The sequence below is a fragment of the Salmo salar genome, chromosome 02 (genome assembly GCF_965601325.2).
Source record: "Salmo salar chromosome 02, fSalSal1, whole genome shotgun sequence".
Classification (NCBI taxonomy): domain Eukaryota; kingdom Metazoa; phylum Chordata; class Actinopteri; order Salmoniformes; family Salmonidae; genus Salmo; species Salmo salar.
This window is the reverse complement of record NC_138292.1, coordinates 22,416,412-22,435,442: the sequence shown is the minus strand read 5'-3', so window position 1 is coordinate 22,435,442 and position 19,031 is coordinate 22,416,412. Positions and strand designations below refer to the sequence as shown.

The 19,031-nt window shown below is 44.4% G+C and overlaps 1 protein-coding gene across 3 annotated transcripts in view; it reads right to left on the bottom strand.

The window, feature by feature from the left end:
• Positions 1-2,822: 2,822 nt before the first annotated feature.
• ephb6 (eph receptor B6) overlaps positions 2,823-19,031 on the bottom strand; it is a 73,252-nt gene continuing 57,043 nt past the window's right edge. For 2 of the 3 annotated variants that reach the window (XM_014154314.3, XM_045700017.2), the window contains 14 exons: positions 15,712-15,867; positions 13,138-13,409; positions 12,541-12,622; positions 7,831-7,955; positions 7,569-7,731; positions 7,350-7,464; positions 7,126-7,181; positions 6,502-6,618; positions 6,098-6,345; positions 5,530-5,748; positions 5,193-5,342; positions 4,677-4,861; positions 4,343-4,498; positions 2,823-4,222 (listed from right to left, as the gene is read on the bottom strand). In XM_014154314.3, the coding sequence (XP_014009789.2) occupies positions 4,117-4,222; positions 4,343-4,498; positions 4,677-4,861; positions 5,193-5,342; positions 5,530-5,748; positions 6,098-6,345; positions 6,502-6,618; positions 7,126-7,181; positions 7,350-7,464; positions 7,569-7,731; positions 7,831-7,955; positions 12,541-12,622; positions 13,138-13,409; positions 15,712-15,867 (2,150 nt within the window). In that variant the 3' untranslated portion in view covers positions 2,823-4,116. The remainder of the gene's footprint in view (positions 4,223-4,342; positions 4,499-4,676; positions 4,862-5,192; positions 5,343-5,529; positions 5,749-6,097; positions 6,346-6,501; positions 6,619-7,125; positions 7,182-7,349; positions 7,465-7,568; positions 7,732-7,830; positions 7,956-12,540; positions 12,623-13,137; positions 13,410-15,711; positions 15,868-19,031) is intronic. The other variant, XM_014154323.3, reaches the window with a different exon arrangement.

Sequence of the window (19,031 nt, the reverse complement as noted above, 5' to 3'; positions counted from 1 at the left end):
CAGTGGTGGACTCATTTTCTAAAGCCGCCCATTTCATCCCCCTCCCCAAGTTACCGACATAGTCTCTGATCGTGGTCCTCAGTTATCGTCCCGATTCTAGAAGGCGTTCTTCACCCTCATTGGGTCGTCGGCCAGCCAGGTTTCATCCTCAATCCAACGGCCAGTCGGAGCATGCCAATCAGGACCTGGAGACGACTCTTCGGTGTCTCATCTCGGCCAAACCCACCACCTGGAGCCAGCAACTCGTGTGGGTGGAGTATGCTCGGAACAACCTTCCCTGCCCGGCCACTGGGCTCTCACCCTTCGAGTGCTCCGTGGGATATCAGCCCCCGCTCTTCCCAGAGGAAGAGGTCAAAATACCCTCGGCCCAGTTGTTCGTCCGCCGCTGTTGGTGTACCTGGAGGAGAGCTCGGTCTGCTCTTCTCAAGACCACCGCCAGGTATCGTCGACAAGCGGACCTCCACCGGACCCCAGCTCCCCGCAATCGTCTCGGGCAGAGGGTATGGCTGTCTACGTGGGTTCTGCCCCTCTGTGTGGAGTCTCTTAAGCTTCCCCCCCATTTTATTGGTCCATTCCCCATCTCTAAAGTCCTTAGCCCCTCTGCTGTTCGTCTTCTGTTGCCCCGTACCCTCCGTATACATCCTACTTTTAATGTGTCTAGGATTAAACCTTCATGTCACAGACCTTTGTGTCCTCCTGTGTCTGCATCTGGGTCTTATCATGAGTCATGATACCATTTGCACAAGGCTACTAGGCTATTTTAGCCTTCTTGCAATGCAATACTGTGCATACGCATGATCTAAAGTTTGCGGGGGGATAAGCACATTCTCACCTCAATTTCAGTTTTTATAAATGCTAACTTTTGTGTAAAAACTGGCATACACGTTTTGGGCATATTTTGTGCACATGCAATGTTTATAGCCCTGGTCAGTGGCAACCCGTCATTCAGGGCAGGTGGGACATATCAGTTTGCAAACAATGTAAAACATTTATTGAGTTAATAAAGCTGCATATTAACATGGTCTCTTTTTAGGTTTCTTGAGTAAGGCAGCTCCAAAACACAGGTGTTTCAGCCCAGCTCAGTGCTTTCTGTGGTGGCAGCCAACGTCACTGCGAAATCTACAGGGAGAGCTAGAAATTTCAAGCCCCCTTGGGTGCTGCCATAGATTTACATTAGAAGTGCCCATCCAAGAAGGCTCAAGGTCATTGGCCACAGATAAAATGACGTCAAATCACGTTGTATCTACCGTAGCTTTGATTAGACTGATTCATGTCAACATCATACATTGAAAATCTTAGCTAGCAAGCAGTCATCATCATGAATCACGTCGACAGTCTACTGGCAAATCCTTTTCAATCCTTGTCATATGAAGAGAAATTATAGATAAAATGTATCAGTGGTCATCGGCCATTGGACAAACATTACACAGCAAGTTGGAAATCGCAAATTCAACAATGACTGGTTTGAAAGGAATCAGTGGCTAACTGCAAGCGTTGCAAAGCAATCACTATTTTGCTCCCCTACCTGCTATTCGGTGGAGAGGGTGTGTGGTCCAAGTCTGGGTTTAAGCGTTTCTTTTCCAAGCTTAAAAGGATAAACATTCACACGTAACACCATGGGCCAGAAAAGATTGAATACATTGGTCATGCTGTCAATCCAGCATGACTTCTGCCACGTTCAAAACAACTGGAAACTTGGAAATCTCAGACTTCAGTGAGTTCAACAACTGGGAACTCTGCAAAAAAATACATTTTGAGTGGTCATCTAACTGGGAATTCTGGCCTCTTTCTAGAGCTCCGACCTGAAGATCACTGATGTCATAATTCAACCTTGTTTTTTCCAAGTTCCCAGTTGTCTTGAAAGCACCATAAATCCAAAGAATGCCAGACTTTGATGACAAAGCTTCATGACAAAATTTGCCCACAAGAAGGACCGCCATGCCACCTTCCTGTTCAAGTGAGCACAGCACAACAGTGAGTCCAAAAATGTCTTGTATGCTGCTGCATAAATTTTGCAATATGCCAGGGAGATATGTATACTGTAGATAAGATAGTAATACTAAATGAATGTTGTGTAGTGAGCTGTTAGCAGCCTATGTGCCTTGCCCTAATAATTTGGTCCCTTTCCCCCTCAAAACGTAGCCTACTGTTCTGACTTGGTGGTGCACATGTAGCCTATAGCATGTTTTAGAGAAATGTCTTCAAATATTGTAAGAGTTTATCATCTGCTTATATGCCCTATTTATTTATCCTACAGTTCTGACTAGGTGTACAGGGAGAATACTGTAAGAACGGCCCATGTTCTGAATTCTGTCACTGTACGTTTTAAAAGTGCCGAACAAATAGTTATATTGACTACGTCCGTCTTAGCTCGCTCATTAATGTCTTAATCGAAATGACGGATAGCCCCTGATCCGCTCACCGTTCCCTTATGCCACAGTTTCTACATCTCAATTGTCATTAGAAACCACATTTGTTTAAGCAAGTCACCCATAACAGCTATGTTTTTTAAAAAGGCAGTAAATGAGGCTGAATGAACGGTTTCGCTGCCAGACAAGGCTCCGCTGATAGCCAGGTGTAACGGTCGTAAGGATTCCCTGCATGGTGGTAAAAAGAAATGGTGCCACAACAGTTTGTGGGCACCGTTTTTCACTGTTATAGTGCAATTCATGTATTGCTTAGTGTTGTGTAGTGGCTTTGCTGGCATGCATAAAAAAAAAAGCTGAGTTTGCCCCACCAAGATTTACATGCTAAAATCGCCAGTGCCCCTGGTGATTAAACTGTTTTTATGTGTCAGACACATAGCAGGCTTAATGCAGTGATTTAAATAAAATCATATTCTTTATTTTACAAATTTGCACAATAGTGGAATAGTGGTGAACACATACAAATAAGCATACTTACTCATGTACATACACTCATACACACACACAAGAATGAGAGGAGGTAAAACTCATTACTGGAGACTTGTAGGCGCCGAGGTCCAGAGTGATGACAAAATTCCAATTTATGACACTGTTTGGATGGCTGACCATCTGTGGGCTACCAAAGGGGTCGAACACACCTCATCTGAGGCTTTCTCCGGGGAGGGACGTTCCAACAGAACCCTGGGAGCGTGGACACCATTGGAGGTGTGAAGACGGATGAAATTAATGTTACTGTGTGAATTAAACTGTCATGTTACAAATGTTGATATGTTTTATTGTACTCTAAGTGCTATGGATTTATTGTTACAAGGAAACTGATTTTTTCACACACACACACACACACACACACACACACACACACACACACACACACACACACACACACACACACACACACACACACGCACACACACACACACACACACACACACACGAACATTAACACAAACGGACCCAGAATACTCACGAAGCATAACATCGCCTTCCTTACTTCGATGGGCAATCAGATCACATAGTTAAACCATTTCACATTCACAATGCTCAAATGACCCAGTGACTTTATCTATTCAAAGAAAGGAGTGTGAACTGAAATATACACAGAGGGGGGTGCTGCTCAACGGTGGGTGACTCCATTCTGTCACAACATGAACTACACCCCCATTTCTTGAGTCTAATGGAATAATTCCCAAATGTGACCAGGCTAGTGACCGATGGGAGAAACCATTGGCTAATGTTTAGTCAACAGGGGTTGGCATTTTCTGATTTCAGTAAAGAGGTGATGTAGCTTAACAAATAATAATGAACAGTGTTCATGATATCAACATTAATCAGCAAAAACAGTATTTGATTGTCTATGCAATTGCTTGTGACGGGAGATCCCTGTGTTCGGGAAAAAATACATTTTCACTGTTTTAATTTACTGAGGGTAGTGAAACTTACGAGTGAAAGAGGGACAGTAGTGAGACAACGTGGGAGGAGTGAGAGAAAAGAGAGGAGGAAGAGAGGTAGAGACCGGCAAAGAGAAAGAGAATGTAAACAGCAAACAAGTGAAATAAAACAGACTTTTCTCCCTCAAATCTCCCTGTTCCTTCTGAGCAACTCTCCTCCCAGATCTTGCTTTGCCTTGGACTACAACTCCAATAGTGCACCTCTGTTACTTCCTGTGAAGCTCTCAGGTGATTGGTGGGTTCTAGACCTCCACCTGGCCCTGGGTGAGGTGGGTTCTGAGCTGCTGGGCCGCATTGGTGATTTTCCTCTGGTGTCCCAACAGGTTCACCCCCAGGTTCTGCACATCCCTGAGGGAAGAAGAGAAAGAGAGAGAGAGAGTTCAGAAAAGTATCCATTGCTTCTAAAAGCATGATTTGCATTTTATGAAATTAACTTTATTGATATTGAAATGGAAGCCCAGGACTTACTCCATGGTTAGCCTGCTGACTCGGTCCAGTGTGTCCAGATGTGCCCTCTCAAACTGGTCCTTATACCTGTCCATCCTTAACGCTGTCAGCCACTCACTGACCGTCGCCACCGATGATAGGTCTGTGGGGGTGGGGCTCAGCAGTGGCTGGGTGGAGCTTGAGTTGGAGAGGGAAAGATCGAGATCGAAAATGATTGGCCTAACATAGCAATGATTCAATACATTTACATGATAACGTAATACATGCTCTCCTAAGATCACTGTTCGTGAATGTGATCCGTTACGTCTGCTGTGTAAAATATGGAAGAAAAGGCAGATGGGAGGTGTAGTCTCACCGGGGATGCTCTGCCTTGAGGGAGGCAGGGTGTCGTATGAGCCTGTCCAGGGAGGAGAGGAGGGAGTCGAAGCCTAGCCGGTCGCCCCTCTCAGCCTGCCAACACTGCAGCATCAGGGAGTGGAGCGCTGGAGGACAGTTATTTGGGGCTGGGAGACGGTACTGGTCTGCTACCGCCTTCATTACCTGTATTATAGAGAGGGAAGAGAGAGGAGGTAGGGGAGAAAGAAGAGGGACAGGAGCAGGGAGAGGGAGAGGGAGAGAGGCAAAGGGAGCGAGAGAGAGGCAAAGGGAGAGAGAGACAGAGGCAAAGGGAGGAAGAGGAAGAAGAAAGAGAGAGCGAGGGAGAGAGAGAAAGAAGGAGGAAGGGTATTAGTAAACATCTGGATGTTAACAAGCTGCCCTATATAGAGAGGTCCCATCAGTACAGAGGGACTTAGAGATGATTAACCATTCTGTTCAGCTGTCAGTGTGTTTAGTCTCTGTTTGGCTCTCGCTTAACCCTCCCACAACTCACTTCCTGATTGCTCATGTCCCAGTATGGCCGCTCGCCATATGACATCACTTCCCACATGAGCACTCCGAAGCTCCAGACATCACTAGCTGAGCTGAACTTGCGATGCTGGAAGGCCTCTGGGGCTGTCCACCTGACAGGAATCTTACTGCCCTGAGAGGAGAGAGAGGGATGAGTGGTTGAGAGAGGAGAGCGATGGGGATGAGGGGTTGAGCACTGTGAATGTTGTGATCTTCTATTAACATAAGTAGTCTTTTAGAGTGGAAATGCAAGACTAATCATCATTAAACAAACACAGAAGCATATCAACAGTAAAACTCAATTTCCCAGCAGCATGTACCAGTGAGGCAGTGTAGGTGGGCATGTTATGGTCCAGACCCCTCATGAGGCGCGACAGGCCAAAGTCAGACACCTTACACACCAGGTTAGAGTTGACCAGCACATTCCTGGCAGCCAGGTCCCGGTGGACAAAGTTCCTCTCAGAGAGGTACCTCATCCCAGCCCCAACACCCCTCACCATCCCTACAAGCTGGAGAACACTGAACTGGTCCTCATTCTCCTGGGGGGTGAGAGAGATGGAGAGAGAGAGAGATACATTATATTACATAAACTGACCATAATCTACTGTTTTCTGAGTTACTGTGTAGATGGGAGTTGTAGTTCTTAGTCTAACAGGGTGTAGATGAGAGTTGTAGTTCTTAGTCTTACATGGTGTGGCTGGGAGTTGTAGTTCCTAGTCTAACATGATGTAGATGGGAGGTGTAGTTCTTAGTCTAATATGGTGTAGGTGGGAGTTGTAGTTCTTGGTCTAACATGGTGTGGCTGGGAGTTGTAATTCCTAGTCGATCATGGTGTAGATGGGAGTTGTAGTTTTTAGTCTAACATGGTGTAGGTGTTGTAGCTCTCACCCTGAGGAAGGCATCCAGTGGTCCATTCTCCATGAACTCAGTGATGATCCTCTCTGGTGGGCTGTGGGTGACCACCCCTTCCAGCTTCAGCACGTTGGGGTGGTCAAACTGTCCCAGCACCCCCGCCTCGGTCATAAACACTGCCTTCTCTCTGTCTGTCACGCCCCAGCGTAGCGTCTTCACCGCCACCAGCACCTCCCTACGACCCAGGGGCCGGTAGCGCCCCCGAGACACCTCCCCAAACTGGGCTGGAGGGGGTGGGGGAAAGGGTGGGAGAGAGAGAGAGTTATTATGAGTTGAGTTTGGACCCAGCTTGACTCCTGGCCCAACATATGAGCTACGAAAACACTTTTTTTTTTTTACAGAACTATCCCTATAAACATGAATCAAACCCGGACCCCTACCTGCACCAATCACCTCTTCTATCTTGAGGTGAGAGGGGTCGATCTCACGGGCAAACTCCTTGACCGCCTCACTGGGGTCCTCATAGGTGGAAGGGTCCACGTAGTACTTCACCCCCCCTGCCAGAGGGAACACACAGAGCAGGGTTGGCTGTAGTGAACCAGTACAATAACAAAATAGGGCCTGTACAGTGTGTTGATGTGCAGTATTTGGCCCTAGACTTTGACATGTCTGGGTCAAGCCATGCTGCGTGACATGCTGCATGATGGCAGAACACTGAGCCCAGAGGGATAATGGCACCCTCAATAAATAAAAATAAAATGTATTTCTTCCTCTCCTCATCTTTCTCATTGTCCATGTCTTTTTCCCTCTATCTCTCTACACATTTCTCATGCGGTCCCTCTCTTCTTTTCTTTCTTTCCCTCCCCCCTCTTTCTCCCACAAGCCCTTGGGGTTATGATGGTAATTAGACACGGTCACTACTTCCATTGTCCTCTATAACACAGTGCAGAGGCATCCTCTGCACCAACATGTCAACAACACAATAGAAGTAGCATATACTGTATGTGCAGCTGGGAATATTACAGACAGAATGATAATAGTAGTCATCCTACACGCTGACTCACCTTTGTGGCTGATGTACCTCTGGAGTCTGTCACTGTAGGGGCTCTCCCTCCTCTTACTGAGTAGAGACACAACAAACCAGAACATTGAACTGTGTGCGTGTGTGTATGTGTATGTGTGTGTGTGTGTGTGTGTGTGTGTGTGTGTGTGTGGTGTGTGTGTGTGTGTGTGTGTGTGTGTGTGACGTGATCATGTATGTGTGGATAGGAGTTAAGGACCCACTCACCTGCGGAACACAAAAACAACCACTATCGCCACAACGACCAGGAGGAAGGCTGCCCCGCCCATCACAGAACCGACCAATAGAGGGAGCCGATTCTGGATCTGCTTAGAACTCTCCTCTGAGAAAGAAAAATTGAGAAGCAGAGAGCGATTTAGAGGGTGTGTTTGACTGTGTGTGTATGTGAGCGTGTGTGTGGTGTGTGCATTCGTGTGTGTGAGTTACCCAGGGCCAATGTAGTGAAGTAGATAGTATGACTGTAGGGGCCATAGCCCCTCTCGTTGCGGGCCCTGATCTGGAAGGCATAGATGGAGCCAGGAGCCAGAGAGTTGACGGTCACTGTGTTGGTCTCACTGAACACACTCACTGCACTGTCCTCATCTGAACCCTGGGAGTGAGGGAGGGAGAGAGAGAGAATGGTTCAGTCTCTGGGTGTATGTACTTGTGTCTACAAGCATATGTGCGTGCATGTGTGTGTAGCCTATACCTTGTCGTAGTATCTGAGCTGGTACTCCAGTATGTCTCCATTGGGTCTGTCAGGCTGTGGCCAGGACAGGGTGATGGAGTCCGGGGCTCGACTTAACTGGTGCAGGCTAGGGACCGGAGAGGGCACTGGGAGAGAGAGAGAGACGGTGAGAGAGATGTATGAGTTTTGTAAAGAAAGAGGGAGGAAGAAAGAGGAACAGGAGGGAGAACACAAGCTGGCCTTGCCAGATCATGTAATTTCTGTATTGACCAGATGGGGGCAGCATGACACAGACTAGTGAATGAGCCAGCTCTGTAGAGCGCTGCATGGCCAAAGACTTGTATAACTAACCCAAGATAGACCAGAGCCAGCGGCGGAAATCCCGGGGGGGACGGGGGGGACACAACCCCCCCATCCTGGGAAAAATATATCACTGAAACATAACTATGTAATTTAAATAATATTAATAATACGCAATGAAAGCAATTGTGCTGATTATAGACACTTAATTGCGCGTTTTTAAGTTTCAAAAGATTGCGACCCCCCCACCCTTTTCCTCACAATGGTTTGATCCACTGGCAAGGTAACAGAGGGGTTGTAGCCACTGTCTGAAAGGCACTCAATGAACGTAACTGACGTGAGGTTAATCCAGTCAATTGCGCACACACACTAGCTGAATATGCAGAGCTAGCGCGCAAATATTAACTATTAAGCTAGCTATTACCTATTCCATTTATGTGGCCTCGTCAAAGATGGAATCTTTGCTATCGTCAATTTATTCCGAGATCAGCATGCAGATGATGTAAGTTAGTGCTTCAAAGTCCCTGTGATAAGGTTAGCGATAAACTGAAGTCCAAACTGAACAGAACTACACTCTCTTCTACCATTGTCTTAAATATATTTAATGGTCTCGTTGCAAAAGCTAAATTGTCGCAAGGGAACTTTTATTTATTTATTTTATTTAACCCGGGTAGCAAAGATTATAGCAAACACCACTGAAACTGAATTGGTGCTCGCTAGCTTTGCAAATTCAGCTATTGTTGGAAGCCAGCCAATATGAAACAAACTATTAAAATTACAAAAGGTTGCAGCATATGTTGTGTAAATGGTGAACTCATACAGCTGTCAACTCTTGTCATTTTAATCCGTTTCACATTTGCTAGCTACCTTTTAGATCGAAGCCCAAATAGAATGATAAAAGATAAGATGATAGAAGCCCATCTCCTACTGTAAATAACCTACACACTGTGTGTGTGTGGTAGCCAGCCAGCCAGGTAGAAAAATGGCAGAAAAATAAAAGACGGACATCAGAGTATTTTTCAGTACACCAAAACGCAAAGTAAGAACCCTAGTAGCCTAATATCTCAAAGACTAGTTGATAAAATGTTCATAAGAAAGAAATGAAATTCTAATGGAAATGTTTCACAATGATGTCATTAGGCAGAGCAGGCAACAGATGGCACACAGACAGCAGAGTTGGGGACAGATATGCAGGGACAGACTGGCAGAGACAGGGAGTCTCAGGTAAGTTTGTTGAGTCTTTGTTTGGCAACATTATGAAAGGTTCTCCATTTTTTTGACTTGTAAAATAGGAACATAATTGGAAAATGCCATGGATACCCCCACTCTCAACTTAAACTGGTGACTGAACTAAGATTTGTTAAAGGCAATGGTATTGCTGTTGTGAGTAGTTGTGTAGTTTTGGGTACCGGTAGTTAGGAGTACGGCAAACACCTTATTTCTTTGGTTCCTCAATAAACATTTACCATATTACAATGTAGGCTATGTGTTACAGCACTACTTTTGGTGTCCCCCTCAGGAATTGCTCTTGAGAAAATTTCATGTAATTGTCCCCCCCAAAGTTGATATCAGATTTTCGCCCCTGACCAGAGCCTGTCGTTTCCAATGGGAGCACATTGGTCATTGTAGGCAGAGCTAAGCACAAGCTAGTGAAATCCTATTGGAGCGTTCTAGCGTTTATTTGCATATTTACGTTAGGGAACACCTACTCTGAAGTGGCTGTCTGTAATATCTCAATTAGCCCTTGCACTCCTAAACAACACCATTTTTTGAAACGTTGGCAAAGGGTAAAGTCTACAAAACGCACTCCACTGTTTGTTACATATTATTGTTTTAGAAAAATAAAACTGTATGGAGATCAAATGTTAAATCGAAGACAACATTAGGAGAATCTCAGACACTGGGCTTACTCTCATCACCATATTTGGTAGTGAGTTGAAACGCCAACCAGATGCTTCACATGTATACATCCATTGAAACATCTGTCTCATTGTTCTATCTGTGCTATGGACTTGCCTGCCAGACTTAGCTGTGCCACCACGGCTGGGAACAGGCCCAGTATGACTCTGTGCTTACAATGGTCATATCTATTAGAATTCCTGTCATTTCACAACCCCAAATGCTTTCTCTAACTCACAGAAGGCAACACAAACAGAGGTTATAATAGTACCTTTATTAGCAGATCTCTGCCCGTATGGGGGATTAAAAATAATTGGCTATAAGAAATGATTTACTTTTAAAAGGAGGAAAATAGCTAAATAAAAGTTACAAGTTTCTCTCTGTCTGTCTATAAACTGTCTGTCTAAACTGTCTGTCTATAAACTCTCTCCCTCTCTCTCCTTCCCTCTCTATCTCTCTCTTCTGAGCATAATGTGAGCTGACAGGATATCGAGTTCAGAGAGCAGGACCGGAAAAGATGGAGAGCAGAAAAGAGGGAGAGATTGACACCCATACTCAAAGAAACTGATGTAGACAAACAGACTAGTACACACACACAGACTAGTACACACACACGGAAAACTGAACGTTTATTCTTTAATGCTCTTGTCACTCTCCTTAAAAGGGAAACTTCACCACTTTTCAATCACATTTTCATTATCTCCAGTACAATACCAGTGTCAACATAAACTCAGCAAAAAAGAATGTCCTCTCACTGTCAACTGCGTTTATTTTCAGCAAACTTAACATGTGTAAATATTTGTATGAACATAAGAAGATTAAACAACTGAGACATAAACTGAACAAGTTCCACAGACATGTGACTAACAGAAATTGAATAATGTGTCCCTGAACAAAGGGGGAGTCAAAATCAAAAGTAACAGTTAGTATCCGTTGTGGCCACCAGCTGCATTATGTACTGCAGTGCATCTCCTCCTCATGGACTGCACCAGATTTGCCAGTTCTTGCTGTGAGATGTTACCCCACACTTCCACCAAGGCATCTGCAAGTTCCCGGACATTTCTGGTGGGAACGGCCCTAGCCCTCACCCTCCGATCCAAAAGGTCCCAGACGTGCTAAATGGGATTGAGATCCGGGCTCTTCACTGGCCATGGCAGAACACTGACATTCCTGTCTTGCAGGAAATCATGCACAGAACGATCAGTATGGCTGGTGGCATTGTTATGCTGGAGGGTCATGTCAGGATGAGCCTGCAGGAAGGGTACCACATGAGGAAGGAGGATGTCTTCCCTGTAACGCACAGCGTTGAGATTACCTGCAATGACAACAAGTTCAGTCCGATGATGCTGTGACACACCGCCCCAGACCATGATGGACCCTCCACCTCCAAATCGATCCCGCTCCAGAGTACAGGGCTCGGTGTAACGCTCATTCCTTCGACGATAAACGCGACTCCGACCATCACCTCATGTTAGACAAAACCGCAACTCGTCAGTGAAGAGCACTTCTTGCCAGTCCTGTCTGGTCCAGCGATGATGGGTTTGTGACCATAGGTGATTTTGTTGCCGGTGATGTCTGGTGAGGACCTGCCTTAAAACAGGCCTAAAAGCCTTCAGTCTAGCCTCTCTCAGCCTATTGCGGACAGTCTGAGCACTGATGGAGGGATTGTGTGTTCCTGGTGTAACTCGGGCAGTTGTCGTTGCCATCCTGTACCTTTCCCGCAGGTGTGATGTTTGGATGTACCGATCCTGTGCAGGTGTTGTTACACATGGTCTGCCACTGCGAGGACGATCAGCTTTCCATCCTGTCTCCCTGTAGCTCTGTCTTAGGCATCTCACAGTACGGACATTGCAATTTATTGCCCTGGCCACATCTGCAGTCCTCATGCCTACCTGCAGCATGCCTAAGGCACGTTCATGCAGATGAGCAGGGACCCTGGGCATCTTTCTTTTGGTGTTTTTCAGAGTCAGTAGAAAGGCCTTTTTAGTGCCCTAAGTTTTCATAACTGTGACCTTAATTGCCTACCGTCTGTAAGCTGTTAGTGTCTTAACAACCGTTCCACAGGTGCATGTTCATTAATTGTTTATGGTTCATTGAACAAGCATGGGAAACAGTGTTTAAACCCTTTACAATTGAGATTTGTGAAGTTATTTGGATGTTTACAAATTATCTTTGAAAGACAGGGTCCTGAAAAAGGGCAGTTTCTTTTTTTGCTGAGTTTACGTGAAAACGGCGCATTTCTACGTTTTGTTGAAAAAATATGAAGCTAAAAAGTTCTACCTGATGACATCATCGAAGGTTACAACAAAAAAAGTGATTTTCAAACACTATGAGATTCACGGTGACGTGGGGAGCAAGACTAGAAACTTCTTGTAGGATTTGAAAATGACTTTTAATCCTACAGTGTGATGTTACAGAGAAGCTTTAAAACCACAGATCATAGAAACGCTGTTTTCACGTATGTAGACACTGGTTTGGTGCTGGAGATGAAAAGTGGCAGAAGGGCCCTTTAAGCCTGACTCATGCTCTCACCTGATTGGCTAGTAGTGAAATTGATGCTGATGAATTGAGGCGGGAAAGGACTCAGAGCTGAGACATCATTGACCGCTTGCACCTGTCAATCAACAGCAGGATAAAGTAAGACAAGGTTAGGTTAACATAAACTGAACTAAGATTTGTTAAAGGCAATGGTATTGCTGTTGTGAGTAGTTAGCCTTCCCTGTAGCTCACTTGGTAGAGCATGGTGTTTGCAACGCCAGGGTTGTGGGTTCGATTCCCACGGGGGGCCAGCACAGAAAAAACAAAATGTATGAAATGAAATGTATGCATTCACTACTGTAAGTCGCTCTGGATAAGAGCGTCTGCTAAATGACTAAAATGTAAAAATGTAAATGTAAACTAAGTGGATGTACATTTAATCCAGTATCTATATGAGGTAGGTGACTCTAATGCACAAGTTTTATACCTGTATGAGGTAGGGGATGGGAAATGTAGTGTCTATAGGGGGTAGATGATTAGGGAAGTTGTAGTTCTACCTGTATGAGATAGTTAACTCTAGTACTCATGGGAGTTATAGAACTACCTGTAAGAGGTAGGTAAATCTAGTGCTCATGGGAGTTGTAGTCATACCTGTATAAGGTAGGTGACTCTGGTGAGCAGGTTGTTGAGGGTGACCTTGGTCTGCTTGATGCCAGTCTGGGATGGGGTGAAGGTGACCGCCTCTCCACACCAGGAGCACGCCCCCGGGGCGGCGAAGGTGGCCGAGGGACAGATCCTACACACCACCCCGTACCACACCTCGCTACGACCCCCCATGTCCACTGGAGGGCGCCAGCGCAGAGACACCCCACCATCACCACTCTCATACTCCCAGGAGACAGAGGTCGGAGCAGAGGGAGAGCCTGGAGGGGGGACAGAGAGAGATATAGAGGGGGGGAGTGAGAGATTAAACATTTTGGGTCAGTACTAGTGCCAGGATCAACACATTAAAACCGCACTCATCAACTCCAGTTCACACATGATCATATCTCAGGGACAGAGAGAGAATGAGTGATGTCAGAGAGACAGAGAGGGATGGGGACTGGGGAGACAAATGGGGCTTAGAAAGTAAGGCACAATATATGTTAGTGAACAATAATCTAATAATAATCTTTAAATGTCATGTAGGAAGAGAGGAAGAGAGATGGATAAGAAGGGAAGGAAGGAGGAGAGAGTAAGGGAGGGAGAAAGATGGAAGGAAAGAAGAAAAGGGCAAATTAGAGGGATGAGTGCCTTCAGAAAGTATCCCCACCCCTTGACCTTTTCCACATGTTCTTGTGTTTCAACCTGAATTTAAAATGGATACAATTGAGTCACTGGCCTATATGGCAATCCTAAATAAACTTCAGGAGTAAAAATGTTGCTTAACAAGTCACATAATAAGTTGCATGGACTGTGAGCAATAGTAGTGTTTATCATGATTTCTAAAATGACCTCATCACTGTACCCTGTACATACAATTATCTGTAAGGTCCCTCAGTCGAGCAGTGAATTTCAACCACAAAGACCAGGGAGGTTTTCCAATGCCTCGTAAAGAAATGCAGCTTTTGGTAGATGGGTAAAAAAGCAGACATTGAATGACCCTTTGAGCATGGTGAAGTTATTAATTACACTTTGGGTGGTGTCTCAATACACCCAGTCACTACAAAGATACAGGCATCCTTCATAAGTCAGATGCCAGAGAAGAAGGAAACCACTCAGGGATTTTTACCATGAGGCCAATGGTGACTTTACAACAGTTGCAGAGTTTAATGACAGGAAAAGAAACTGGGGATGGATCAACAACATTGTAGTTACTCCACAATACTAACCTAAATGACAGAGTTTAAAGAAGGAAGCCTGTACAGAATACAAATATTCCAAAACATGCATCCTGTTTGCAACAAGGCACAACAGTAATACTGCAAAATAATTACTTCATGTCCTGAATACAAAGTGTTATCTTTGGGGCAAACACAACACATCCCTGATGTCACTTGTTAAATCCACTTCAATCAGTGTAAAGAAGGATTTTTAAGCCTTGATATAATTGATGCATGGATTGTGTATGTGTGCCATTCAGAGAGTGAATGGAGCAAGACAAAATATTTAAGTGTCTTTGAATGGGGTATAGTAGTAGGTGCCGAGCGCACCGGTTTTATTGTTTCAAGAACTGCAACGCTGCTGCATTTTTCCACACTTAACAGTTTCCTGTGTGTGGTCAAGAATGGTACACCACCCAAGAACATCCAGCCAACATGACAAATGTGGTAAGCATTGGAGTCAACATGGGCCAGCATCCCTGTGGAACACTTTCAACACCTTGTAGAGAGCATGCCCCGACTAATTGAGGCTGTTCTGAGGGCAAAAGGGGGTGCAACTCAATATTAGGAAGGTGTTCCTAACACTGGAGTTGCTTACCAAGAACACAGTGAATGTTCCTGAGTGGCGTAGTTACAGTTTTGCCTTAAATCGGCTTGAAAATCTATGGCAAGACTTGAAAATGTCTGTCTAGCAATGATCAACAACAAACTTGACAGAGCTTGAAGAATTTAAAAAATAATAATGTGCAAATATTGTAAGCCTGAAATATTGTGCAAAGACTCACAGCTGTAATCGCTGCCAAATGTGATTCTAACATGCATTGACTCAGGGGTTTGAATACTTATGTAAATTAGATATTTCTGTATTTCATTTTCAATACATTTACAAAAATTAACTTTGTCATTATGGGGTACTGTGTATAGATGGGTGAGAGAAAAAAGCTATGTAATCCATGTTGAATTCAGGCTGTAACACAACAAAATGTGGAATAAGTCAGTGAATTCTTTCTGAAAAAAAAGTGAAAGTGAATACTTTCTGAAAGCACTGTACATATTATATGTGCTGAAGTAGATACTTATCTCTGGGTAAAAGCATCGGCTAAATGACTAAATATATATGTTACATCTCAAGAAAGGTGAAAGCTTTTTAATCAGACAGATCTATTTGTTACATAATGCTGCTAGTGCATGTAGCTAATCTGATTCGCACACACACACACACACACACCCACACCCACACCCACACCCACACCCACACCACACCCACACCCACACCACACACACACACACACACACACACACACACACACACACACACACACACACCCACACCCACCCCCCCCCCCCCCCCCCCCCCGCTCACTTGTGCAGGCGGAGGAGTTGACGTCGGCGGGTGCTCTGTAGAAGCCGCTACGACACTCACACACACGCGATCCCTCCTGACTGGTTCTGCTGTTAGACGGACACGCTGAACACGGAACCGAACCCAACACCGACTTAAAGTACCCCACTGGACAGTCTGCAGAGAGAGAGAGAGATACCTCTTTGGGTCAGTACTAGTCCCAGGATCAGCACATTAAAACAGCACTCATCAACTCCAGTTGACACATGATCATATCTCAGGGACAGATAGAGAGAATGAGTGATGTCAGAGAGACAGAGAGGGATGGGGACTGGGGAGACAAATGGGGCTAATAATCTAATAATCTAATCATCTAATCATTTAAATGTAATGTATTTATGCTGTACAGATCAGACTCTAATTGTCTATTCCAAATATAACATTATTAGTTGTCGGCACTCTGAATAAGATTCAGCTGACTAAACGACTGCATCGAAAGAAAAACCCCAGACTTAATAAATCACAATAGTCATTTTGTGGCCTAGTTTTAGTCATATCAATGTGAGTGTTGTTTTATGAATATACCAGTCACTTGTGACCTCAACATTCCACTGTCTGCCCTTAATATTGAATAATAGACAGATGAAATCATTAAATTACCTGTTTATAATATGGTTGCCTTCCAAAGCAGAACCAAGCCAGCTAACCAAACCAAACAGATAGGAATGGGCTGCTCCTGTAATGAACTACCCTGGCCATTCTCTGAGGGAACCAAGCATAGCAGACTAAGAAATAACAATCCAGTAGTTTCATCACATAGCCTCAGCAGTGATGGAGAGGTGCTGTAACAATTTGTAATTGTATTTGTATTCATTAGAGATCCTCGTTTGCTGCTGCAATAGCATGGGCTGTTCTGTTATTTTACACACACGCACAGACACCACACACAAGTGCAGACATAGACACAGACACGCACTTAAAGAGTAATAGCATGTATGTAACCCAGTGCACTTGAGATTACAGTAAAGTGTGAACGTGTGTTAATATGCCAGACGTTAATGTAGTCCTGAGGGAAGCTATGGCCTCATGAGGGAAGAATGTACTTACTGCCTATAATGTAGCTCTCTCTGAACTTACTTTCATGCAGTGAGAGATTCTGCCTACTGTAATGAATTCTCAGGGAGGAAAAGGTGTAGATTCACACGCAGTGCGCGGAAGGTGTTTATTTCGCCTTCGCAGAAGGCAGGAATCGTTGTCACAGGCAGGCAATGGTCATACACAGGTAGGCAAACAGGCAGGTGAATCAAAACAAGGACTGCAGGCTATAACTGGTTCTCACAAACTAGCTAGGAAAAGGCTTAGTAGAGTCAAAATTAACAGTACCTCACAAAGGCACAAACAGAATGAACTGAACTAAATAAGGAGCTGATGCGACCAGGTGAGTAACTAACTAACACAGGTGAAATCAATGAACAAAAATGAAAGACAGGGCTACGTTCAAGAACACAAAGAAACAGAACACAAGGTTGACTAAGAAAATAAATACAGAACCTTACACCTATACTGTAGCTCTCTCTGAACTTACTGTAATGCAGTGAGATATTCTGCCTATACTGTAGCTCTCTCTGAACTTACTGTAATGCAGTGAGATATTCTGCCTATACTGTAGCTCTCTCTGAACTTACTGTAATGCAGTGAGATATTCTGCCTATACTGTAGCTCTCTCTGAACTTACTGTAATGCAGTGAGATATTCTGCCTATACTGTAGCTCTCTCTGAACTTACTGTAATGCAGTGAGATATTCTGCCTATACTGTAGCTCTCTCTGAACTTACTGTAATGCAGTGAGATATTCTGCCTATACTGTAGCTCTCTCTGAACTTACTGTAATGCAGTGAGATATTCTGCCTATACTGTAGCTCTCTCTGAACTTACTGTAATGCAGTGAGATATTCTGCCTATACTGTAGCTCTCTCTGAACTTACTGTAATGCAGTGAGATATTCTGCCTATACTGTAGCTCTCTCTGAACTTACTGTAATGCAGTGAGATATTCTGCCTATACTGTAGCTCTCTCTGAACTTACTGTAATGCAGTGAGATATTCTGCCTATACTGTAGCTCTCTCTGAACGTACTGTAATGCAGTGAGATATTCTGCCTATACTGTAGCTCTCTCTGAACTTACTGTAATGCTGTGAGATATTCTGCCTATACTGTAGCTCTCTCTGAACTTACTGTAATGCAGTGAGATATTCTGCCTATACTGTAGCTCTCTCTGAACTTACTGTAATGCAGTGAGATATTCTGCCTATACTGTAGCTCTCTCTGAACTTACTGTAATGCAGTGAGATATTCTGCCTATACTGTAGCTCTCTCTGAACTTACTGTAATGCAGTGAGATATTCTGCCTATACTGTAGCTCTCTCTGAACTTACTGTAATGCAGTGAGATATTCTGCCTATACTGTAGCTCCTCTCTGAACTTACTGTAAGACAGTGAGATATTCTGCCTATACTGTAGCTCTCTCTGAACTTACTGTAATGCAGTGAAATATTCTGCCTATACTGTAGCTCTCTCTGAACTTACTGTAATGCAGTGAAATATTCTGCCTATACTGTAGCTCTCTCTGAACTTACTGTAATGCAGTGAGATATTCTGCCTATACTGTAGCTCTCTCTGAACTTACTGTAATGCAGTGAGATATTTTGCCTATACTGTAGCTCTCTCTGAACTTACTGTAATGCAGTGAGATATTCTGCCTATACTGTAGCTCTCTCTGAACGTACTGTAATGCAGTGAAATATTCTGCCTATACTGTAGCTCTCTCTGAACGTACTGTAATGCAGTGAGATATTCTGCCTATACTGTAGCTCTCTCTGAACTTACTGTAATGCAGTGAGATATTCTGCCTATACTGTAGCTCTCTCTGAACGTACTGTAATGCAGTGAGAGATTCTGCCTATACTGTAGCTCTCTCTGAACTGAGAGATTCTGCCTAGGGCCCTCGTTTCCTAGAATGCACTTACTGTAAGGCAGTGTTTAAGTATAGGACTGGGCCCTGAGTGTTTGAGATTGCCTAGGACAGAGTCTGATTCTGCCTAGGAGTGTGCACACTGCACAGTGAACGACATGTCTTCTCAAGCAGAGTCAGGCCCTGGGTGTCTCTACGGTTCTGATTCAGTCTGTGTGTAGAGACAGTCTGTACGAGTCAGAGAGTAACACAACACCTACAGTAAGCATGTCTATCTGCTGTTCCAGACTTGAAGAGTGCATGTCTCTGTCTAATAAGTGTCTATCTGCTGTTATCCTGTTTATCTCACTCTTAACAACTTATTAGTTAG